Source organism: Anser cygnoides, chromosome 2 (genome assembly GCF_040182565.1).
Source record: "Anser cygnoides isolate HZ-2024a breed goose chromosome 2, Taihu_goose_T2T_genome, whole genome shotgun sequence".
Lineage (NCBI taxonomy): Eukaryota > Metazoa > Chordata > Aves > Anseriformes > Anatidae > Anser > Anser cygnoides.
The window spans coordinates 73422795-73449181 of record NC_089874.1 but is presented as its reverse complement, the minus strand read 5'-3'; the positions used below and the strand labels follow the sequence as shown (position 1 = coordinate 73449181).

Here is a 26387-nt window from a genome sequence, read left to right as displayed (position 1 = left end):
CATGGGCAATGCAAAACAGTACAAGGTCTAAACAAAGATGAATTTGGGAAGCAAGAAAAGTAAAAGGTTTTTAAAGGTCATTGTGTCATGGAACTTGTTTTGAGTTTCTGCTTCTGTTTAAAATGACAATGACAACAACAAAGCAACCCCCTGGAAATGCTGTTAAAAAGCTTTGTACTTATTATTTTTTCTTCAGGTTTCTAATAGAAAACAAATATAAGCCCAGCAGTGACTTGAACAGAACCCATGTAAAATACAGCTTTAAAAAAAAACAAAAACGTATTTTCTTAAAAGTGTTGATTAATCTACAGATTTAAAAAGAAACAATAAAAGGCTATCCTGAGTGTTCCACTTCTGCTGGGTAAAAGCTTACTTCCAACTCCTGTCCTAGAGCACTTGAATTATTTTCATAGGTAGGTATTTTTTTTCTTCTACAGAATTCAGGAGTTTTGTGAAAAAGGGAAATCTTGCATGAAGTGATTTGGTACTTTCTGCTAATAGCTGTACCTCAAAAAAAAATTAGAAAAGGAGTCAGTGGTGAAAATATATTTTAGAGCTCTCAACCTGCAAGTCTTACATTCTATCATATAAATTACTATCTATTCGTTGTTACAGGTAGGGTGAGACGCATTGTTAACTCTTGTTAACTCATTGTTAACTCTCAAACTGAAGAAACAAGTGAAACTTTTATGTCAACTCCTGAAATATCAAGGAACGTTCTTGCTCTGTTCATACCATACAGTTTTAATATTTAAAATGAACTATGTATTTAGTGATTTAATTCAGATGCTGTACATTTTTAAATGAAATAGGATCAGTAAGAATTTACTCTTAGTAACTGAATGAAGGGTTTTAAATCTAACACATCTTTCGTGCAAAGTGAGAGAAAAGGTCAGCATCTGAAGAATGTATCTGGTTACAGGTAGTTTAATGAACTTTTATTGCCAAATTAGGGCAGGAACTATTTTATCACAGGAACATACAAGCAAACAGATTTCAGAACTACCTTACATGCTATTGTAAATCACAGCAATACATTTTAGAATGTGTGAAACATAAGAAAATAGTACTTTGGTTGCCAAAAACTGAGTCTCTCAGACATTTCTTTTGCTGAACAGAAAAGCTCAGACATGCAGTGACTTTATGCATCTGTATGTGGCACTGTAAGATGCTGAAGATGGTCCAGTGTTGCTTCAGGATCAGTCTTCTCATAGCTATGTGTTTCCTGGACTCTCGATAACCAATTTCTGCGTGGAATACAGTTGGCCAATAGTAACCTGAAATCAAATCAAAATATTAGAAAGCCAAAACTGGAAAGTAAACATATATAATTATAATTTCAACTTCACAAAGGAGATTAAAAACTAACCATGAAGTGAGTAGCCCATGTATTATGCTTTTTCATAATGACATTTTCCTATAAGCATTTTTTCTAAATAATATTTTTCATCACCCTAGGCCTTAAGAAAAATAATGAATATGTAAAGTAGCTGCATATATAAGATCTTGAAATAATGACGTTGAGGGATACTGCTCAAAGGCACACTTTAACACTAGAAGTCACTACAGAAGAAAAGCAAACAGCCTCCACATTCAGAAAAATGAAAAGAAGGATAAAATAAAAAACTAAAAAAAAAAGTTATTATCATCAGGTATTTCTGATTACGCTTTTGGGTGGAGAGCCTAGATAAAAATTGCATGGTAGGGTACTGTTTTCCAGCTCACTTGGAACCCTGATTTCTTTGCCCCACAAATGGTGAAAAGTTACCTGTACAGTTAGTTCAGCAGTAACATTTTACACAAGCTGGGATGGACCACGAGAGGCTATTCACACTTCCTGTATTTATGCTTTCCAGTGATATGAGGAAATGAAAAATAACTAAAATGCAACACTGATGTTTTTTGATTCCTCCTGTCCTTTTCTAGCCTGCATCGTAACATTGGTAAACTGTGGCTGGCAATAACAGCAGTCACACACAGCTCTTTACTCAATGGCTGAGATGTGGAAGGAAGAAGTTTCATGTGAGTAGGCTAACATAAGCAGGAGAAAACAACATTTATTTTAAAAGTATAAAATTTGGAGTTGGATTTTTAATATTGATTATGCCATTTCTTGCCCCTAACTCTCTCCCCAAGGCCTGGGTACACAGCAGCTCTGTGTTCTTTTCACTGAAAATGTTATATTTAATTAAGATAGTAGGACAAAAAAGGCAGGTGCATAATTACATGAAGCAGAATATATGTAGCAGAATTTAATACTGTACTAACTATACTTTCTCTCAAAGTAGAAAGAAATACTGAAATATTTTTTTCAGCATTTTTCATTTCCTATTTTTGAGGGGAAAAAATCCTGGCAGCTCTTAAATTTCCTCATATATGCCCACGCTCACATAAATGTAGATAATATTGCCTTTTAGGAAATGAACTATTTAATCTTGATAAACAGCCTTGTCTGAAACATGTAACACATTGATTTTAATTTTGAAATATTCATTAGGTAGGAGGACTTACGAGCCATTCTTAAAGGAACAGCAGTTCTCCTTGCCAGCAAATACTCCACTCTTGAGGCACTCGGAGCTAAGTCAGTAACAGCATATGTATAATTCTGATTATTTCTGAAATTCCTTATGAAGTATGCTGCATAGTGAGTATTTAAACAAAGGCCATACATAACTGTGTCATGTGTTACTGACAGAAATGTTAAGCTGTCAACAAGCGTCATCAAACGGAACTCGCTGCTTCGGGGTTACACGACAGGCTATATATACTTCACTTGCTGCCTTACCACAAACCATGCTGTAGTACTTGATTTTTGTATTGTGTGTTTTGGACCCCAAAGAATCTTTAAGCCTTTCCCACACAGCGCAGCAAGTTTAATGGGAGGCTCAGAGAGATTATAAAAATGCTGAAACTTGAATTGCCATTTTTTCTCCACCCACCAGGGAGAGGGATGAGGCTGAGTACGTGACTTCTCAGTCAGTCACACTCAGCCAGGGCACGTGGCTTTGTAGGAGAAAGATGAAAGCTGCTGTTTTTTCTCTCCTTGTGCCAAGAGGCGGTATTATCTACCGCTGTACCTCTTGACTTGAACACAATAAAGTCACAGATGTGTGTGTTGAGCTGTTTCCTTAACAAACCACAGGTTTGCACACATTTCAGAGAGTGTACAGTCAGTAACGCTGTGCCCTTCTGTCTTTGCTAGTCTGCTGCAGCTGACATGCTGTTGCCTCACTTCCAGAATCTATTCCATAACATTTTAAGCTGAACTTTGAAACTTAAGTTTTTTCTTTTTTTTTTTTTTAAAACTGCTAGCCTCAAATTTCTTAAGTAATGATCAAGCTTTTCGCTGTTTCCCATGCACTTCAGACAAAACAAATACATGTTCCATTTATAGCTGTTGAAAAATTCACATCTATAAACATCAACTGCATCAGCAGAAGGACTGCAGCAGTACTGACACATGGACATTCATTAACCCTCTGAATCGAAATAAAATTCCTAGCACACCCTCACGAAAGTTAAGTCTAAAGAAAGCTTTCCAACAGTGAGCATCACCACGGATCATTCCCCTGAAGCTTTCAAAGAGTTAAGCAGCTATCTGTCGTATTCTTACTTCACCATGCATGCGCATTTAGTTTATACACAGCATGCCATTTACTCTTCTGGCAGATGGCTGGAAGCCAGCACAGAGGTCAGTGTCACAGCATTTTCATTAATCACAGGAAACTGTTGTGGAAAAAGGCTCTACCATTTGCTCGGCAACCTTGTTGCCCGTGATTTTATTTACCTCTGTAAGGTAATGGTGCAATTTGATTCTGCAGGAAAGAATGCACGATAAAGAACCACTCCGTCATCAGGAAAAGACAATCAATAGAAGTATAAAGCTGCTTTTCAGATCTTACTGAATGACTTCTATGTCAGGATGAGTCTGTACTTGATGATTCAATTCTGCCTGCAAAATTCTCTACTTTAAAAATAAGCCTGACACGTCCAGGTCTCAAAACCTGACAATTTATCTTTGTTTGAAGTTTTAGTATTATTCTATACAGTCCTTTTTTTTCTCGTGAATGTGAAAAAGTTAATCTTGCCTTCCACCTGAACTCAGGACAAGCCACAGTTTCAGAAGGAGATTTGTCAGTGGACGTAAGCGAGGCAACAAATGGGGAAAAAGAAGTTACTGAACAGTAAGCACTGATTCATCCTATAGCACAACTGTTCTCTGCTTCTTATTTGGTGTTTGTGCATTCACTTATAAACAAGTGTTTTCCCTTGCTTGTGGCTCGCAGCAGGACCCCAGGCAGGAACTAAACTATTTCATGCAATCTTCCATGGCCAGCCCTGCTATACTGCTACATCGGGCCTGAACCCCAGGGGCTGCCCTCCTGTCTGACAAAGCCAGGGGCTTAGATCTTGCAGACCCACTGCCATCACTTGCTACGTACTGATGGATCTTCTTCAGCTTTTCAAGGTATGTGGCATGTCTGGTGGCATGAAGATTTTAGTTTGCTGCTCAGAGCTGAGCGAGAAGGGACTGCTTAGTATTTTTGCAGCTCTGAAAACACGGTGACCAGCTTTTAATTTTTTTCAGGTTTGCCTCAGTCCTTTTAGAGGGCATAGTTCTGCTCTGAAAAGTACGGTGGCATCTTTCCTTGGCTGCTCTGTCTATATTCAAAATGTCTGTCCACTTTAATAACCAGTACCACATTTTATCCTCCTTAGGGCAAAAGTGGCCAGGTGCCTATTTTTTCCCCATGTAATTGACAGAAACATAACTGAGTGGTAAATAAACTGTGAGTACTAACAAATCCTGCTGAGCCAGCGGAACAAGATATTTCTTGTCATTGTCCCCAAACTACTCATCGTTATCTTCCTGCCAAACCTGACAGTCTCCCAACCACTAGCTACCTGCTTGCGTCAGCTGTCACTGACAAATTTCAATCAGAAAGCTCTAAAACCACTCAGGGAATTTGCTACAGAGCAGATCTGAGCAAGGGTAACATCCAACAGGAAGAGGCAGAGTACAGCCATAGTGTACAGCCATGCGGGTGGCTCTGAAGAAGGATGGCCACAGCGTCAGTAAACAAATTCAAGGTCAAAACAACAAGAATATAATCTCTTAGCAGGACTGACACCTAAGAAGGGAAAACACCAATTTAGGTCTCAAACCTTGACAGCATCTTAGCACCTTGCAGAGCTAGATGTTGACATACCTTGACTGAGTTTCCCAGCACGCAAAAATCATCCTCCTCCTAATTGCAATCACGTATGCTTTCATGTAAATTAATGCAATATGACTACAGACACTTATAATGGTATTTTTAACCGTCCCTTTCTAAGCAAAATCAATGTAATATTTGTATGGGAAGCTAGTAGAGTGCTCAATGGAGCAAAAGATAAAGTATTTTCTCCTAATGATGTTTTGGGTGTTAATTATGCTGCAAGCAGAGAGATTAATAAAGTTCCAAATCTCCACATAGAAACTTTATTTTCTATTGTGTGTTTGTTTAAATCAACTGTTAATCGAGTGATGAGATGGTGCCCAGAGAAACTACCCTTGAATGCTTCCCATGTGGTTTCCCTTCTCTGTCCCTTCTATGCATCACCCCATTTGTAAAAACAAAAAAATAACAGTATTTATTTAATAACTCTTCCTCATTTAAAAAGAGTTTCTGAAGTAATCTCTCAGGAGCAATATTCTGCCCACAGAGGCAAACCAGCCCCAGGTTTTCACACCCTTTATTTTTGTGTGATAGACAAAAGCAGGAGCAGCCTAACAGGAGATGGCAATAACATTCTTGCTCTGTGTAGAATTGTGTTATTGGTAAAGACAAGGTCTGAACACATGAAAGTGCCACCACAACATAGGAATATGAAAACATCATAAGCAAGCAATTCCTTTAGCTCTCAATTATTTAAAAATCAATTTCCTGAGAGTCATCATGGAAGCAATAAAAAAACATTTCTTATTTTTTCTTAAAGAAACATAGATGATAATTAAAGTTGATGTACCACAGATGGCTTTGCATATTAAACACGTTTATATATAGATAAATATATATATAGGTTATTTCATATACATGTACATACACACGCACACACACACATATATATAAAACGATCTCTACATAAACACAGCAATCTTCTCTCTTTTGTTGCACATTTGCTTGTAGGGAAGAAATAGTTCCCTTACTACATTCAGGAATCACACGAGCGTTGTCATGGTTATTAGGGAAAGAAAGTCCTGTTTATTAATGTACCTATATCATGTACGCACACGTTAAATCAGCTTGGTTCGTCTTGTTGCACCTGAGAAGTTGACAGGTTTATTTTACAGGCACACTGCTGAACCTCAACTAGGAAGAAAAGCCACTGATGACTCCACAGTCATACCACATATACTGCTGGTGATCCTGGCCCCTAACACCATACGAAGAACTCGCCCTTTTCTGTTTTCTTGCACCACGATTACAAAATGCGTATTAAGTGAATACTGACAATAACACAAATGTATGAGAATAATGATTACTTTTAAGAGCCAGCCAGTGTCGTAAGTTGTTTACCCACTATCTTTCCTGTTGGACGATGTCAACCAATTTGCAATCCTATTGCAAATGTTAGTAAGTGGATATTATTGTAATTACAAAGAATTATCTTTTTTTCTCATGCCTGAAATCAGATATGTTATGCACAACACATTTTATCATAAATATTTTCCATATTAACTAACGCCACTTTAATGGCTTTTATACAAATATAGACAGTAATTTTTGAAATGACTTTGTAATGCAATAATAAATACACCAATGTGGCTCTTAGTAATTAAACCCAAACAGCAAACCAAAACTTCATCAATAACTGTTCAGTGCTTTACCAAATCTTTGTGTTGATGGTAAATGCTGTAGCAGCAGACTTATTTATTTTTGCTTAGGAAAGAGGAATGGAAAAACTGCATTTGGCTCCTTAAAGACAGTTTAAACACAGGTTCTTTACAGCTCAGTTCTTCTGAGCTGGAATCAGTATAGAATAAATTATATGATTTTGGAGACATTTCTTTTCATTTTCAGCGATTCCACTTATTCCAGGAATGGGAAAGAAAGTGAAGGGAAGCATGATGCTAAGAAGTTAGACATGTATATTCTGCTTTTGCCTGTGTGTTACAAGTGCTGTTTTCTTTGTTCCTTTGAGCCAAAACATCTTCTACAGCCAGTGCTACAGGAAGCTTTTGAAAAGGCAGGAAAATAAATTCACAACCATTTGTTCGATTTTCAGTGAAGAAGGTGTGAAGTAAAGTAAACTAGCTAATAGTCAAGAATTTCTCTGAAAGTTATTTCTCTTCATATTGACAAATTATGTAGTTTTGCTAGAACTGTAAGCACAATTGGCATGTTTTTACTCAGCCCATCACACATAGTATTTATTTAGTGCTTTTATTAATCTGTTCTGGGGGTCCCACTAAAGAGATACTCTTCAGCAGAGAATCGTATCTAATCCAGCAGTGATTAACACAAAATACTGTAGGCATATATACATATACACACAAGTGTATGATGAACTACAATTGCAAGATACTCTTCTTTTTAGATACTCTTTCTTACTAAAAAGAGGATTTATTATTATTATTATTTTAGAAATTACACAGACGTGCTGCTATCCTTACAGACAAAGTGGACATGACAGACATGGCCTTTGCTCCAAATAGCTACACACTTAATATAGCTTGAAATAACAAGTAAGGGTCCTAAACAGAAAGGAAAACATTGGAAAGACAAGTGGACAAGATCATGTGCTCCTTTAGTAAAGTCACACTGTTTCACTTCTCTTATTTCCTCCAAGCCTCTTGGCCTGCAGGAAAAGTGAAGGTGACAGACAAAATGCCATCTTAAAGGCACGTGGGGCAATACCACAGGTGGCAGAAGCAGCAGCCTGCTGCAAAGGGGGAAGAAAAGGAGGAAGAGGCATCCCTCTACTGCTCTATGGATGGCAGAGTGGGTCACAGGAGTGCGAGCAGCAACTGAGCTGGGGCCGAAACAGCCAGGTGCAGGTTTGAGATGACATGCACCCAAGGAAGAAACAGATCTGCAGACTAACCTGGAGATAGCTCGCTGACCCTGAGAGATCTCTGCTTGCTTTCCACGTACTAGCAATCGCTGGGCACACACCTCTCCTCTTCCTATTTGTTGCCTGTTATCATACTTCAGTATCTTGCCTTATCTCTCTCGTTTATATATGAAACCTCTACCACCACAGAGAAGATCAAACTCTTCAGAAAACCAAGTGCAGAAGCAGCAGCTTTTCTAGAGTCAGTGGGTAAGGGGGATGAAAATATAGCCTGAGCTCTTCTGAACATAGCATGCAGAACAGAAAAATCACTTGGCTAAGATGCTGAGCGTGGCAAGACAAGGTATACAAAACATTGGTACTTGAAAATACAGAGAGCTAGGCAAAGACCTGGATAACACTGAGTGTGGTGTAACAGGTACTCTGGTAATGCTGTCACATTTGGTATGGAAATGCCCAAGCCACACAAAGAGAATCCTGTGTTTTGTAGCAGCTGCATAAGCAAAATTAACCAAAGTCAGTGGGAGGGCCTGCCTTACTTTTTCGATCAGTATCATACAACAGCCACTTTCTCAAAATACGTATTTTGCACTATATCCAGTAAAATACTGTATTTTGTTAATGGCCTTTGAGCCACAAGAATGTTTAAAAAATACATTTTTATCTCCCATTGGTGCTTTATTCTGGGAGGTGAAAGATGCAGCGAGCTGCTGAATTTTTACATGAATGTGTATCAGCCACAGTTTACTTATTTGCTGCTTATTATTATCATACACGTCTGCTTCAAGACTCCAGATTGTCCTCACTTAAATTGCTCATGCTGGTTACAGGATGGCACTAGGTACACTGAATTTCGTAAAGCTGAAGGATGCTTTAGTACCTTTTCAAAGTCTTTCAACATTTTGAAAAAAAGAAAAAGTCAATCCTACACCCCATACACTTTCCCAAGACCTAAGACACATAAAAACTCTTTTTCTGTCCTTCAAGAAAACTAAAGCTTTGATAAAACCAAGAATTAAACTTATTTTTACATAAAGAACAACTTACTTTAATGTTCCCACGTCTTTCTCTGCACTGATGCTACCTTACACATACCTCAGACATGACGACTGAGCTTACCTGTGTGCACATGCAAATGATATAATTAAATTTGAAAGAGCTGAATTTATCTTTAGAAAATATATTCGTATTTCCAAGATAAATTTTCTGTTGGATGCTTTGGATTTAATCTCTATCTTCACCCAGAAACTAGCGCCTCATCTATTTAAATATTTACTTGTCAAGTCCCTATTGCTGAGGCTAATCCAGCACTTAGCTGATCTGTAAATGTATTAGGAAAGGAGTAAGAGCTTTTATTTTTCTGCATTAACAAGACTTCAGTTTTTGGCAAAATTCTAACATATTACTAAACTACAGTCATCTGTTCCTGACAGAATCACAAAGATAATTTCCTTGTTTATCTGACTCTCTTTGATGGAGGATATCCAAAGTTTTTTTTTCTTGTTCAGCTGTCATTTGCATTTTAATATCTCCAAGTCCAAATCCCGCACCTGAATGTGACCTGCACTTCAAAGAGCTTTTTCTTTCTTTCTTTCTTTCTTTTTTTTTTTAATGGAAGCATTACAATGGAAGCTGTATAAAGCACACAACATGCTTGCTTTCACATCCTCAGGGGACCAGAAGTGGTCCCTCTAGCTCTTGGGAAAGACTTCAGCATTTGGAAATTCAGCTGGAAAAAACATTGCCTGGACCGTCACAACTCTTCAAACCCCTGAGTAGGGAGCAGATAAGTATGTTGATGTTTTAGGGCTAAGGATGGATTTGCCAAATTTCAGCCGAGGTTTGTGACTGTGTGTTATTACTCTATAAAGACTGTAGCATGGACAACCTCAGACAAATTCTCTGATTCAGCTCAGTTTCCAAACAACACCTAAGACAAAAAAATGCCATTAGGTAGCCTCAGCAGAGGCTGTAATTGCAAACTGAGGGTACCACTCCATCACTCTAGAAGATGCTGCAGGTGAAGGTGTGGAGACTGCGGTCCTCCTGCACCTTTCACCACCCAGCACCAGGCATACCCCGGGCAGGAGTCACCCTCCCTGCCTCCAGTGCAGAGGCGAACAGCTCTCGGCACCGCACAGGGATGGCACCGCACAGGCCCTCAGGCTTGAGCAGGCTCAAATTTTGGCCTGTGTCCTCTCATCAAACCACTCTTCAGTCAGCAAGCTCACATGCAACTTGCTTGTTGAATGCGTCCCGTGCACAAATGTGTTAATTTCCCACTGCTCCTCAGCCCGGCCCTTTTCACAAACATTACAAAGAAATAACGAGGGAGAAAATAATTATTTGCAAACCCTCCAGCTTTTGAGCAGAAGATATCTATGTTTGTGTGGATAAAGGGTGTATCTTACATTTACTTGTTTAATTGGAATAAACTACAGCAGCACTATTTTCTTTATTATTATTATTTTTTTTGGCTAGGATAAATTACTGGGTTTAACACAGCTGGTAAAAGCTAATTCTGTACACACAGTTCTTTTCACTAGTGTGGGTGGCAAAACATTTTCAGCAACTGGCTTAATTAGTTCTTCCTTCTTTGCAATAGCACAGGACAGTTAACAGGAAAAAAATAAAAAGATTTAATAGAAAACATGGTATAAAATAATCATGTTTGCTCGTCTGGTTTTGCCAGATCTCCCTTACTTAATGTCATGCTACGCAGAGGCTCGCCCTGGTATTTCTCAGCAGCGATAACAATTAGCAGCGAGAGGCTAGCGGTTATGCCAAATATAGCCAGGGAACAACCTCTCCTCTTCTGCACAGGACATATTTGAGCATTCCTCAAACAAAATACATCGTCCAAAAGCAAGCTGCACAGCGACAGGAGCGCCACGGAGGGCTTTCCCCTCTGCAGAGCTGCCATACAGCCTGTGGGTGGATTATTGGGGAACGACTGGGAAGCCCGTGCTAAGAACGAGACGAGCTCCCGAGCGCAACCTTGCCGACAGGGATCATTTGTACGACAGAGCCCAAGGTGGGTGCCAAGCACAACCATTTCAGCTTCACTGCTCCCAGCGTACAGCACGCCAGCCGATGGCCACAACCCAGCTGAAGCCTGAACACCCCCAGCACAGGCACAGACCCCTCCATCGATCCCCTATCAGCTGGAAAAATGCTGGGGGGCTCTTCCAGCAGCACAGACACGGAGCGCCTACATCCCACAGCTGCCAGCAGGATACAGCTTCCCCAAGACAATAACCGGGGCTGGCAAGATATGCTTGACCTCCCGAATGCCAGAGGGAGAGAAGGGTAAAGGCCAGAAAGGGCAGAGGCATCTGTACTTACCTTCATTATATGCCATTTAGGAAGCAGCCAGGACTTTTTTTTCTGTCTGTTTTGTCTCGAATGAGCTACACTACAGCGAGTAACAAACCCATTTAAAAACCAATCCAAAGAATTACAAGCCATTACAAATGTTTCTCCTTGTCCTCACTAGACTGAAGAAAGGCAGGAGTATGAAACATTTCTCTTATGAAAAACTGAATGTGGAGGGGGAAAGCCAAATTAAAACTGAAGGACTGTTTTAGGAAGACAAAATAACCAATTAGTGAGGAAAACTTTCAAGATATCTTCAAGAAAAGCAAGTAATCAAACTACAAATAACAGTGTTTTCCCATATTTACTGTTCCTATTTTTTTTCAGGGTATTATTTTTACATTTGCCTATTCATTTCTTTTGGCAGCAAGCAGAAGATGATGGAGGGCTACTCCATAGATAGCATCAGGCAGACTGATTAGGAACAAGAACCTATCAAAACTTCTTGTAACTGCTGACAGCTCATTTATGAGCAGTCTGATACTGAGAAAATTTTCTAATACATACCTCTCTATAGAAGTTGTTAGAAAGTCTATGAAGCTTTGGTCCTTGGAAGTTTGTTGCTAAACTTTGAAAAGACTGTTTAAAAACACTTCAGGAAAAAAAAAAACACAACAGCGAAACAATAACAGATGATTAAGGGAGAGTACAGTGAATCTAGAGTGAATCTAGGATTTTGTCAGTGGAAAATTCCATCTGAAATAATTTCTGACATGACACTTCTCATTTCTTCTATCTTGACAGGTTACATATTTCTTAGTATTCATGTCTGTATGAAAACATTGAACCAAAAAGGGAAACTAACTGACTATAGAGAGAAAAAAACTTGCACAAAAGCTACTATGAGGGATATAAACAGAAAGCTGAGATCCGTTCAGTGCCTTGAAGTACTAATCATCTCAGAGTTACTTTTAACAAAAGGAGAGTAAGATTAACTGGCAAGAGATTAGAAGTGATTATTTAATATATGCAACGTATTTTGTTCTTTAACATATACACATTACAAAAAAATCTTGTTTGTTCTGTGCCAGATTATTTATTTTGCCATTTAAAAATACCATATAAGCCTTATGAGTACAAAAGAAACCCCCTTTTGGGAAAAAACACAGGAAAGTGAGCCAGTAGATGGCACTGTAGCACTTCAAAAGACATTTCAGAAAATCCCATTTAAAAAAATGCAATCCTAAGTACTGTGTTTAACCACTTACTGCTTAACCAATGTAGTATCTTGCTCCTGCTCAATGCTACACACGCACAACTGAATAAACAAAACCCCACTATGTAGCTGCACTGTCATATTAGCCCTGAAACAAATCTCCTCTGCTCTGGTTCCCAAATCCTATTAGGTCCGTATGCTAGAGTTACAATCCCAGATTTGAAAACATGATCCTTATTTGATGGCTAATGCCTCATGAGCCATAGCCATCAAGGGGATACCGGAAAGGATGCTTTTAGTTGACAAGTATTTTCTAAAAGGCAGTCACATACAAGATCTTACACATCAATGCAGATGATATCACACAAAAATACACTGCAGAAAAATTATTTTTTAAGGCATAATATCCTTCTGGTGTATCTTAAGAATACTCCCATTTTCTTTCAATTAAACTGGTGATACGCTCTCACAGCTATGGAGGAGAAGACTGCGGCGTTAAGGACCTCACTTTCTTCCTCACTTTCTTGTGTAATGCACTAATTTTCTGTTTTGCTAAAATCACAACAAAATTGAAACCATCTTGAAGCACTAGATGTACAGAAAAAAACTCAGGAATTTACTTTAAGACTTATACAACACACAGAAAAACGTATTTCAACTTGGGGTTCGCAGTTTGTCTGCTCACTACTTCATGGACAAACCTGCTTTCCCTGGACCTGCTCTGAGCAGGGGTTGGGCCAGAGACCTCTGCAGGCCACTTCCAGCCTTACATATGGATGTCTGAGGCTTATGTATAGACGTCCCTTCTGTCAATCCATGTTTAAGACAAGGTCTGGTTTCACTGTGGTTTGACTGTTTGACTGGTTTGACTTGTATGCTTGTATCATAACAAGAAGAATTCAAGACAGTGTAACCAAATCTGCCTAGCTTAGGGCCTCTAACTTAATTCAATAGTGTTCTGCAAGTGACAAATTTTCAGACTTCCTCCATGTCTCTTCTAGACTAAATTAAAGCAGTCTAGTTTTCCTGAAGGAGAATTTCCCCTTCAACTCTGCATTTCCTGATTGGCTAATACATGAATTATAAAACAAACAAGCAATGGAAACCTCATTCACAAATTAAAAGAACAGCCCAAATATTTTTGACAATTTAGTGCGTATGTACAGAACCATCAGGCTCGTTTGACCAAAACAATTTTTGTATGTGGAAATCCCCCTCTTTGAAATTTAAGTAGCTTTTAAAAACACAGAAGAATATGATAAAAATCTTTCTGTGACGCTAGTATTACTGTGAATGTTTAAATACTATAAATAAATGAATCCCTCCTTTCCAGAACAGAGGGGGTCAGGTTGGACTGGAGCACCCACCCGGGCGGACAGTGTGACAGTTCTTTCCTCTCACCATCACAGACAGAAGTGGTCCCATCTGTAGAGGCAGACAACAAACGTTACGATTCCCAAAGCACTTTGAAGAGGAAAGAATGGCAGAGAAGGGAATGGAAGCACTGCTGTTCTGGGTGGGTTCAGAGCTTTTTCCAGTATGTTGTCCCCACCACTGGTCATCAACAGGTCCTCTGAGAGAGGCAGCACGAACATCACAAGTATATATTTATCTTCTGGAATGCCTCCCCTGCTTCCAGCGACCAAAACTTTTTGGCAACTTCCTGTCCACGTAGCTGCACTCATACCATCGTGATAAAAGACTCAATTAATTTGTCTCACCCGTGTTTGAACCCATCCACATGCTGGCCTCCTCAGCATGCTGTGGCAGTGAGTTCTAGGATATAAACTGTGCACTTCTGTTGAACTCTCAAACTTGAAGGCTACTCATTTTGTCATAGAACTTGTAAAAATGTTACTCTGTTTTTACTTTCTTCATGCTGCTCAGCAAGATTCTCCTCTTGGGAGAGCTTTCAAGCTTCCTCATGGAGATACCTTCCTTTATGCACAACTATCCAGAAATCAGGAAGGAGGACAGCAGCCTATGGAAGTACTACTCAACCAGCTAACGTGTGTGGCCAGGAGCAGTGAAAGCAGGACTAATGAGTAGTATCAATTCTAGACAAGCTGCAAGAGCACATTGACATTTGCAACCAATCTGACAGTAAAAACTGGTTCATCTAGGAAAAGGCTACCTGAATGACTGCTCTTACTATTATCAATGCAGATCTTGCAGGATTGTTGGGAAAGCAAAAGAAAGTCCTCATGACCATGGAAGGAAAAGTGCACTGAGGCTCACCTCTTCTCAAAAGCAAACACAACAGCACTAGCTACTTCACTGCCAGGGACTGGTCTGCAGAAGGGACTCCCTAAGAACAGAGCACAACAAAGTTTAGGAGTGATGTTCAGGGTGTCCAGCTGCGCCTACGTACCCCAATCTGGATCAGAAAGTCTCTTGTACCAGGGTGGACCCTTGGAATAAATAAAGCATGACCTTGCATGGTGACCTCCAGTGTTTGGTGGCTAACAGGAAAAGGAAAGCATTCTTCCCCTCTTTTATTTATGATATATATTTGGTCTTGTATCCTGTGAAGCTCAGGGCTGGGGACTGCCATAAAACCAGTAGGAAGATGATACTGGGTCACCTGATGGTTTTGAGTTCCAGAAAGTTCATTTCTACCTTAAAATTGTTACACACCTGTCTGGCCTATACCTAAATGTGACTTGAAGAGGATACTACTTCGGTGTTAGTGAGAAAAGAAACTTAGTTCTTTTCTTGTGTTCATCAGTTATCCCTTGCTGTGAGAGAGCTTGATGAGGAAGGCAGTCTGTCTCTTTTAAGAAAGACATTTTTCTTTGCCAGCAAGTCCTGTCTGTTTTGCCCTTGCAATTGGATCTATGGAAACTGATTTCCTCCCAACCACATCCAAGTGCATGAACTTTTTGTCCTTTGATATACTGTACCTGTAAACATCAATTCTTCTTGTATGGCCAACACTTTAACAGCATTAGAGTTGGAGCATGTGTGAAAGCACTCATACTCTGATCATGTCACGTGGTTTTCTCAACCCATTCAGCAGCTCATGGTGTAATGGCCAGACCCTGCCAAACAATTCCAGCTGTGTCCAGTACTGGTTTTAGAGAAAGTCAATTTTAGCTAACCCCAAAGATAAGACTATGTTTTTTAGATGTCTGTTGCTTCAAAATTCACATTGTGAACAATCTGTATAAATTACTGTTGAAAAATCTTAAATTAGCTTGGTGCTGATTCACCAAAGCTGAGGCCATTGTTTCATCTAGCATCAGAGGGGATTTTCTGAGACTATGTAAAAATGGTAACAACTGTGGTTGTGCCACAGGCTTTCATTGCTCTTCCAGGTCAAAATTATAGTCAGAACAAAAACATCTGCCCTTACTTGCACAGATGCTGGTAGAATTCACATTAAAGTTGTCCGTACAATTTTCCCCTACTGTTCCCACCACTTGCAGGGCTGGTAACTATTTGTGAAAGAACAGCTTCCTAACCCACACCCAGCAACAATCGCACAACATCTGCACCATGCATAGAGTTCAGTCTTATGGTTCCCTAAGTTTGGAGGCTCCCCACTGACAGCATCTGTCCAAAAGGGAAAGCAGATGGCCACCTTCTCTGGACTTTTCTGCCCAACTGACCTAGTGCTCTTTACACCAGCCACCTGGGCAGATTTAAAGCAGGTTGATAAAATCCCTTGGGTAAATTAAAGAGTTAATTATGTGACAATATTCTTGGTCCTAAACATTGGATTAATTGTTGGGGATCTGTTTATAGTTTCATTAAAAGAGCAGATCATCAGAGAATGTATTACCATCAGGATACTACATTTGCTAATTTGCTGTATAATTCTAGGGTTAATTGACAACTTCTTGCCATTCCTGAAATCAGTTAGACAGATTTTCCAGGCGCTACAGCACTGCCTACAGCAAATCTAAGCCAGGTACAATAATATCTACTGCCCACAAATAAAAAGAAAAAGCTCTCAGCTCAGCAAGAATTATGTTTCTTGAAAAAATAAAATAATAAAGAATCCTACAAGTTGGTGCATAGGATCTTCTGTACAAATCGGCATTTAAAGACTAATGCTTCTCACCTTGTTGTAAGCTCACAATCCAATCAATAGATACATTCGTATATATCAACAAGGAAAAAAATACGAGTAACAGCCAGAAGTAGAGGATGCTTAACCCTAGGATGCCTTCCAATTAGGAATTTATTTAAACTGCAAGCATCCAAGTCAAATTTAACTATTAAGTTATAATTTTATTATTTGGATTTCTGAGCATTTACATTCTCACCTCTGTAAACTCATTCTTTAACTGCATACTCAGTTATAGACCACTTCTTTCAAGTGGTATTTCACTTCATTTTCCCAAGCCTGGTAGGGTTTTATGGTTACACTGTCTGCATTTCTGCTGGCAATAACTTCTGAAGCTGCCAACTCACTTTTACAACAGGGTAAAGATATTAAGTTCTCACAAGTTCCTAAGATACTAGGAACTACCTACATGAGAAACCCAAATTAATAGCTTCTCTGGAGGAAAGGTAACAGTGTCAAGTGCAGTTCTTTCTGGTTAGGCACCAGAGAATCAGTTTGGAAGAGAGAGGTTGTAAAATGCTTCAACTACAGTGTAAGCTAACACAAGACCTCTTAAGGTCTCATAAGAGAATCATGATAATCGAGCCATGAGACCCAGCAACACAGACAAGCAGATTTCATAAACTGAAATGTTCACAGTCTCTTTTTAAACTTCAGACCCTGGTGCAGTGACTGTGTACTTCCCTCCCTCTCATTACTGGCCCCCACTTTCAAGTGCCGGCTAAAATCACCTTCTGCTCGACACAGGGCAAGATCCACACATGACAGCCTCAAACAGAGGCCGCTCATCCCCTGCAAAGTCCTTCTGTAGCTTGTCCCATGTTCTGAAGCATGGTAAACACCCACCCTTCTCCCTAAGTTTAGATACAAGCTCTTCAGCATCTGTAGATAGGAAGCACCCAGCACAGGAGCTGAACTTGCAGTGTTGGTGTTATGGGACTTAAGATCGATTTCTTTCAGTCACAGAGGAAAATGTTAAGTTGTTAAAGGACGTTGTAAGAGACGGACAAAACTCACCCTAATTACTACAGCCTGCCTGAGTAATTATGCAAGTGTTAGAAAACTCCACGTGCCAACCAAGGAAATTGGTCTTACAAACAAGAATGATAAATACCACACTTGCATCAAAAGATGTTTTTCCTTTCAACTTCCAACTAGACAATAACAACTTACAACACCATTTGAGGGAGAAGCTTTCTCAGGAAATACACTGGGAACTCATTTATTGTTTTCTGTAGCTCAAATGATCCTTGACACAGTTCCTCCCCAGATCTTTCTGCCTGCTGCCCACCCAAACTCTGACACCTAGGTTCTACAAGGAAGCCAAGTCTCCTTTCGGCACCAAGGGCATGAGGAACTACACAGCAACTCTTTAAGCAGTAGTCTAGCAAAAAAAAAAAATAGAGAGAAAGAGTCTGAGCAGATACACTATTTGCCTTGGCCCAAGTCAGATTACTATATATACTTCAAACCTGAAAAGTGAATACTTTTTTTTTTTGAGTATTTCTCTTCTTCTACTCTCCTTTACAGAAACATGCAGCCCCTTTACATGATGCAGGCTGAAGTAAAAGTAACCCTGCGGAAGAGGCATCACTTGTATATAATGGAGCTTGAGTAGTTTATTCATGCAAGAAACCTGTTTTCTGTGAGAAAAGCAAGGATGGGGGGAACCAGCCCAGGAGGAAGCTCTGACAGGGAACCCTAGGTCCTTGAGCAGGGGGTCCTAAAGCAAAAATCAGTCAAATGTGTAGAATAAAATGGTGCTCTACAGTGTGTAGTGTTCCAGTTTGATGGTATGGGAACTGGGGGAACAAAGTATTTCCTGAGGTGACTGCACATTGTCACTTACAGGTCTGTTCAGCAACACCCACGGACAAGGCCAGAAGCCAGCAGCAGCAGCGTGCCACAGTGAATGCAAACAAATAAAACGAGGCACGGCTCAATGTCAGACAAGAAGAAACCATCTTTTGAGGGGTAAAAAGATACTGGCAAAGACTGACATAAAATGAAAATGATCCATTATTTTCATAAGCGGCAGGAACTTTCCATCTATTCCAAAACAAAGTAAGGCCCTTTGAAGTCAGATACCACTTATTGCTAAATTAAATGCTAAGAAGGAAAATACTATAGATGAGCACCCAGAACTTTAACACTCTGCATTTCCTTTTACATCCGAATGGACATCTTTCTACTGTTAAAAAGTTGATGTTCTCAGTGTTTAGAGTGTTTTGCTTCTGCTGTGAAAAATATAAGAAGGAAGGTCCGTGGCCTTTTGGACTCTGCGCCAATAATGCCAGTCAATACTAGCACGTAAGTTTTTAATGATTCGCTATACTGTTTGATTATCTGCTCCTCAAAATCACCTTAATTAGCAGAAATATTGATTTTACACTGGTCAAGCCTAACAAGCTTAAGAAATACGAGCTGAAAAAACTAGTACTGAATAATAATAAAATAATACACTTATATATTAATAAAATCATAACAAAAAGAATGTGTCCTTCTGGATATAAACTGAGTTGCAGTGGATAACATTTTAAGTAATTTTAGTTTGAATCCTGCTGAGGCAATCATTTATACAGTGCTGCCTTGCCAAGCAAGTCACCAAGTGCTCCTTGAGACGATATGGTTGCACTGCTGTCACACTGTACTGTCTGGTTCAAAACATTCTCCCTGAAGTATAATAGAGTCACAGCATAAAGCAAATGGTGCCAAAGGTCTAGCTCACAGTCTTTTCTTATCAAGGAGAAAAGCCACCTGGTCCAAACCCAGATTTTAAAAAGAATGACAGAAAGTTAGTGTTAATTCATTCAGCAATTTTCTTTTTCCTCACACATTTTTATCTAATAAAAATATACTTTCTCCTTCTCTTTGCAAGAAATTCTGAGCACTTTTTCAGTCTTCAAAATCATAGCATAGTTGAAGTAAATGGACACGTTTTAAAATAGAAAAAAGAACTGCAGTCTTCATAACTAACTCAACGAGATAGACTTTGAAGTCTGAAAGGACAAGTGAATAAGTCAGCCTTACCTTCAGTTTTAAGCATTGCCAGTGATTCCCGAGATAAGCTTGTGACAATTTACACTATAGAACTTTCACTTTTTCAAATTCTCCATTTGCACAAATGTATTTGAAATAAAACAGTAGCCTTCTTCTATAATAAAAGATTAAATACTCTCATTAAATGCCCAGAAAGATGATTTAGTTGAAGAACCTTGTCATTTCCTATGTCTTAATAATAAATAAAAAAGAGACACCCCCCCCTTTGCCTTTTCTTTAAAGGGCCAACCTACAGTAAGACAGTACTCACAGACAAGGAGGGTGCAAACAGTTTTTAAGTAAAAAGAACACATTTTAATCCATTCTTCCCTGACAGTAAATGTATCTTTCAGAAAAGATAAAAAGCATGTCTTAGCCTTATGCAAAGAGCCAAAGTAAATAACTAAATCCTGGCTAATATTTGACAGTTGCTGCCTTATGGAAACACAGAGGTTTGCAAGGATAGCAGCAGAATGATTAAACTGTAAAACAGTATGTCAGCTGTTGAAGAGATTAAAAATCAACAGTCTGTATAACAGCAACAAGAACAAAGATGAACAGGGGAACAGTAAGTGGTGGTGGTGGCATCTGCAACACCAGAAGTGTGTGTCTAAAACACGCTTGAGTTCTTACTTCAGCTTCTAAGTGAGTATCTCTGCTAAGGTTGAGCCCATTTAACAAATTCTGCCTGAACGTAAGCTTGGCATCTGACCAGTTGGAGTCGTATACTGAATGTAACACAAGCAGGACTTCAAAATGGCACCTCAGGCCAGAGCGTGCACCAACACATTTCCTTCCTGTTTGCCAGGACCAAGGCTCCAGATTTTGACTAGAAAAATGCATCATAGTCAGAAACAACTGGTGGAACAGGCCATGGAAGGTATTAAAACACATATACATGGATGTATATGTGAAAAACATGGTCTAAGGAAATTTTCTTATTGCTGCCAGTGCTCATTCAGTTCTACCTATGTTAGAAAAGCTCTTCTAGGTCCTAACACAAAAAGTATACCAGCAGTTCACCCCCAGTTTAAGTACTACCCCCAGCAAGCCACCCTAAATGACAATTCATGAAAAACTGTATAGAATGTCAGCATCGGTCAAGAGCCAATACTCTTTGAGCCAACACACCCCGTTATCAACAACAGGCAGCTAAGAGAATGGCAGCTCATTTTAGGATTCCAGGCTAGACTGGGTACAACTGCAGTCACCCTGTGGGCTTCACAGGAACAGTGGTTAGCAACTTGTTGCAAGCACAAAATGATGTAACAGCTCATGCTTTCAACAAGCTATTTTAAAGTTTTTCTTTTCTTCACATTTTTTTTTGGTCTTTAGCTATGCTCTCATTTTCCTTTCACTAACTTTACTGAGAAGATTAATGATGAAAATGAGATCTATTGGAACTTGCTTCTGTATATGAATTGTACCTTCAGAGTTCATCGAGGCAATGGAGTCCCTACGGCTGCTTAAAAAGCTCCTAATTGCTGTATTTCAATGGATGCAGTGTGTTGCTTGTACTGATCTTCAGCTACTTACCAGTAAAACGTTTACTTACATTCCTTAATTAGTAGAATTTATCAAGACATTCAGGTAAAGCCGGACAGGTAGATGCATGGGCTTAATGAGGTAGCAAATAATGCAAACAGAAATAAAGTATTACCTGTTTGAAAATAATAGGTAAATAGATTCATATAAAGAAAGCAGTGGTATAGGTCATAACCAATTTTAACAACTGAAGTGGACTTGGTGTTTATTCCTACCTGTTACTACAGCCTTCAGTTCTCATTTCTTAGTGTTCTGTACCAGCTTCAGCACTGCAAACTTGTAATTTGAAATGTGTATTTATTTATGTGACTGCGCATTTCATTGTAGGTACTTCAAATCATTTTGCCAAATGGATCTGTTAAATTTCATAAGTTTTCTGTGTATGCAATGCATAATGTAATGCAATATACTAACTTTCCAGCAGTCAGGTCCACTTGACATTGAGAAGAATGTTGTCAGCATTCACAAGCTACTTTCAGTTTCTGCTGATCAAATGCTTGTTACTGTCTCTGAGTCAGGATACACAGGGCAAACTGATACGATTTGAGAAAAGTGAGCCAGAGGACCCAAAGAGCACACAAACAAAGGTGAAATGTTACTAGTTTGTCTAAAATATTAATTACCAATTGTAACTTCTGTCCTTACAAATTTTTCTGTTGAAATAACTTCATGGTCAAAAGGGAGCAAGAGAACAAGATAGAGGTTGATAATTTCTAATATGTATGAGGATTTACAACCAATCAAGGAGAGTGATTTAGTCAGGTCACTATTCCCTTGTCATTGTCCTGTTACTGAGAATTGTAAGGGGACAGATGTATTTAGGGGATCTTTTAAGAATGCCAGCAAGGAGATTCCTAAACAGTATTTTCTTGCAACCACAGAGCAACTTAGAAATGTCCTCTTGTAGTTCAACTATGACTGCAATAACAAACACAAAGGTCCTGCAAAAACAAACACCAAGTAAAAATTGCTGTTGGAATCTGCAGGAAGGACACAGCTTAGATGTGGACGTTACAGGCACACTGTCCTGGCAGATCTCATCTACCCATGAAAGAGGTTAAAACATGCAAAACAAAAGTAACATCTTCAGATGTCTCAAGACTTGAAGCATGGACCCTGAGTTATACACCTACACTAGGAGTTAGGACTTCCCAAATTCTGAAAATTTCAAGTTCCTATAGAAGACGAGAGGCTGTGGAAGAACAATGGCAGAGGCTGTGCACATAAAGGGAAATGATCTAACTCACCAAGTTCTCCAAACTGCAATTATTAGAGGATAATACCTGGTGGACATCAAGTGGGGAAATTAATGCATTTGGTATGATCTCTAGCCTCTCAAAGCACGCATTGTTCCAAACAGCATTATCACAGGTGAGCAGGTAGGTGTGTAATGACTAGACTACCTTGCATGCTCGAGTTCTTAGGCATGAGACCAACAGTTCACAAACAACTCAGAGGCCAAGTAGAACTTTTATCACTATTTACCATAAAAATCAAAATCTGCTTCTCCTAGGGATAACGTACCAATACAACCATTCAGCAGTCTCTCAGATACCAGCTGACTGCCATAGAAGTGAACACAAGCGTGTTACTTTCCCTACAGCCTCTGGTGTTCAGGTGTGGTCAGGTCAACAGGCAGTGGAAGAAACCCCTGCTGCCTTCATGGTTCTTGTAGTGCGAACTCACCGCATGGTGCGAGCAACTTTGGGTATCAGGAAAAACATGCTGGAGGACAACGACACGTGGAGTGTTTCATACTTCTGGTTTACCAAATCCTTTCACGGTTTGTTGTTACCCAGCATCAATCCAAATTGTAATAAAGTTGATATACAGCTATTCAGTCATAAAATTCAAAACTGACAACGTGAAAACATATACTAAAGACACAGGTGTGGACATAAAAGAAAAACTACAATTAACCGATCTACACTGACTGGGAATACACCTCCCTGCTCCCAACCTCCTTGTGATGAATGATATTCAGTCTCTCTCTCTTCAGCAAACCATAACTTAATATATCACTTTTAACTGTTGTTTTGTATATCAAATGCATGACAAATGTTGGTGGCCTGAAATCTAGAAGCACTTTATTATGTTAAATGAAACAAAATAAAGTCCACCCTGTAAAATACTAGTATTTTATGCCAAACATATTAAAAATAATTTCACATCGATGAATACAATAATCTTCTTAACCTTTATAAACAACATTTTCTACTAAATGATCATAAAGCCATTTGTTAGTGCCTATCGTGGTTTACTTCTTATAATTGCTACAATGTAGGCGTCCTTGTACCACAGACAGGAAAAATACACAAGTTTCTCAAGCTAGAGCAGAAGAAAAGAAAATGCAGGGGTTCTGACTCCATTAGGTCCCCTCACCTTATTGGCTTTTCTCTATGGCCATGAAATGGTTGCTGCAGAAAGTACAGATAGCTGTATATGTTGTTCTCACGCTGCTCACAAACTAAATCGCAAAACATTATCACCAATCTACTTTAAGTTCTTATATATTTTAATTAACTAACTGCAAGCAGGTTACTTTAACACACAACCCAAATTCCCTGTGCTATTTTCCTGGTGTATTTTCTAAATAAGTGTACAGTGGCCTGGGAGGCCTGGAAAGGATAAGTAAAGAATAAGCAAAGAATAAGCAAATAGCTTGCCTTCATTTTTTAAATTAATTAATAAAAATAAAATAAAATTCTCAAGTTAGAACAGAACTTAGTCAGGTCTAAACTGACATTTTCTGCAGCAGAAATATTGCCTAAGCCCTTTCAGAACTTGCTTGCATGCCAGAGCAAATATTTTCATTTCATTGAACTTGCTAGGCAACTCACCAATGTAAAGTATATGGTAAAAATCCTCTCTAGCAATATCAAGCCTGGAATGTTTATTAAAAACATTTGCAATCTATGAAAACAAATGCTAATTCTGCACATATTCAAACTATGAACTCCACTTTGTGTATTAAATAGCACAACAGAACCTCATCTAAAACAGATTTTCATATTGGAGGGGAAGAGGTGGTGTTGAGTGGGCGCTCTTCTACACATTATTGCTTAGGTTTGACCTTCTGAGCCACCCCTGACTAAAATTAGCAGGTTTCATTTTGAGTTTGTTTGGATGCACACTGTGCTATGTTCCAGTGCTCTACAGCAGAATTAGCAGTAGGATTTAGAAGCGTTCTGTGGTGTTTTCTTAAGAGAATATAAAGGGACATAAGTTAGCGCAGAGGCTGCCGTACCATCTATACCCTTCTTTGATATACCTAACATTGTGCAGGCTTAAGTGATTACTCCTTTCCACCTCCACCACCAAAAATTATATTTGTATACCACTGCAGCCTCTAAATAATAGAAATATCACAGTGTAGACAAGGGTCTATTATTATGTTTGTATGTGGGACAGCTTATATAAAAATAAATTACATTCAAGGTCCCACTTCTTTTGTACAACTAGTCAATTTAGAAAAAAAAAATTGTTCTTGCATAATATGATTCTTTAAATCTCTCAAGGTCACATCTTGTTCTTCTCTGACTCCACGGTTGCCTCTGTTCTGATAAGCGAAGGGAAGGGAGCTGAATGTTATATGACTGAACAAAGAATTGTTATCCAGTTTCGCAACGTGGTTGAACGTAACATTCAATGGTATTTATTTAAGTAAGAAACATCTTTCTGAAATGAACTGAATTCATAATGACTGCTGTTGTGTTAGTTTGTTGAAAGGGAATTTTACCCGTTCTTAAGAGAGATCTAAATGTGAAGACTTCTACAATACATAAAACCAGAAGCAAAAATTTTTAGTGTAACAATGGAAGGCAGCATGAAACATGCCTGCCCTTTGGAGGCTGATTTCTGGTATTTCTAGTGCTGAGCCTCCATATTACATACAAAGTTGATAGCAAAATAGCTGTTACTGCCTTCATGGCAAAAGCCTGGCTCTCGCAAAGACAGAATACTTCCTTATGTGGGTTGCTATTTGCTGGGATCCAATCCACATTTCAGTGGAATTCTACCTCTGCAAAAGTGCTCTGAGTTTTCTTCTTGTTCTTGAAAGGATTAGAGAGGAAATGTACAGAGACAGACTGGTTTTTGAACACTTGACATTTTTGACCAAGAGTTACAGCAAACAGGAAAGAAACAAAGGACAAAATCACAGTCACCATCTTAATACCACACAAGAAGAAAGATTAGACAGAGAGATCAAACACCTTGCATCTCTAGAAATGATCTACTGGAGTCCGGGGTCATCTTTATAAGCTTTTCCAGAAAAGCAAAACCAAAAATAAAACAACACAACAATGACAAAAAAAACAACAACAACAAAAAACACTGACCAAAACCAAAACCGAAACCAGAACCAACCCAAACAGAAAGAATACCAACCAACCACCCTCCACTGACCCCAACTCCCTGCTTTGATTTTTACCTTCTTTTATAACAGCACCCAACTATCAGGTTGTAAACACTGCGCAAGCAGAAATATAGCAATGGTTTTCATATTGTTTTTTTAATGCCCTTTGAGCTGAAACTGTCCTGGACCACAAAAGAAAAAAAAAAAAAAGGAAAAAGGGGGGAAAGGGAGAGGAAGAAATGTGTGAAGAAAAATCGAATTCACTAAGGCACTTCCCTGATAGCCAGTTTCTGTAAACTTCTGTAAATAAAGCACAGAAATAGCTTGTCCATTTTGGGGTTTCACAGGAGAAAGCAAAGACTGAGTAACAAGTGAGAATTTATCAGATGAGTATCAGAAAGTGAGGACTAGGTGATCCAGGTTGGATTAGAATTAGGACAGGCAGGACAGGCCTTCACAAGAGGCTATTTTCACAACCACGAGCTAGCAGAAGGTACTTACAAAGACAGAACTAGAACATTGGGAGTTGAAAAATGTATCGATATAATACCAGGACTTAGAAAGCTTCTGATAGAAGGTTAAGAAGTGACACAGATGAGGTCACAAAGACAAGGAAGAAAAATACTGCAGGAACTGTAATACTGTCTCTGGGCAACTGGATGGTATTATTTGCTTCATCGTTAAGAAGCAGTTTTCTTTGGTGAAGGTTGTTTGTTTTTTTTCTTTACCATTTCTATGCCACTTCAAATATTCTGCAAGTATCCACTGGAATATTTCCCTCTTAG

General features: G+C 39.0%; 1 protein-coding gene across 4 annotated transcripts in view; it reads right to left on the bottom strand.

Moving 5' to 3' along the window:
* Positions 1–911: 911 nt before the first annotated feature.
* LYRM4 (LYR motif containing 4) overlaps positions 912–26387 on the bottom strand; it is a 92342-nt gene continuing 66866 nt past the window's right edge. For all 4 annotated transcript variants that reach the window (XR_010829450.1, XR_010829448.1, XR_010829449.1 and 1 more), the window contains one exon: positions 912–1277. Coding sequence is in view for 1 of the 4 variants with exons in the window: in XM_048072109.2 (XP_047928066.1) it covers positions 1215–1277 (63 nt within the window). In the remaining 3 variants the exon portion in view is untranslated. The remainder of the gene's footprint in view (positions 1278–26387) is intronic.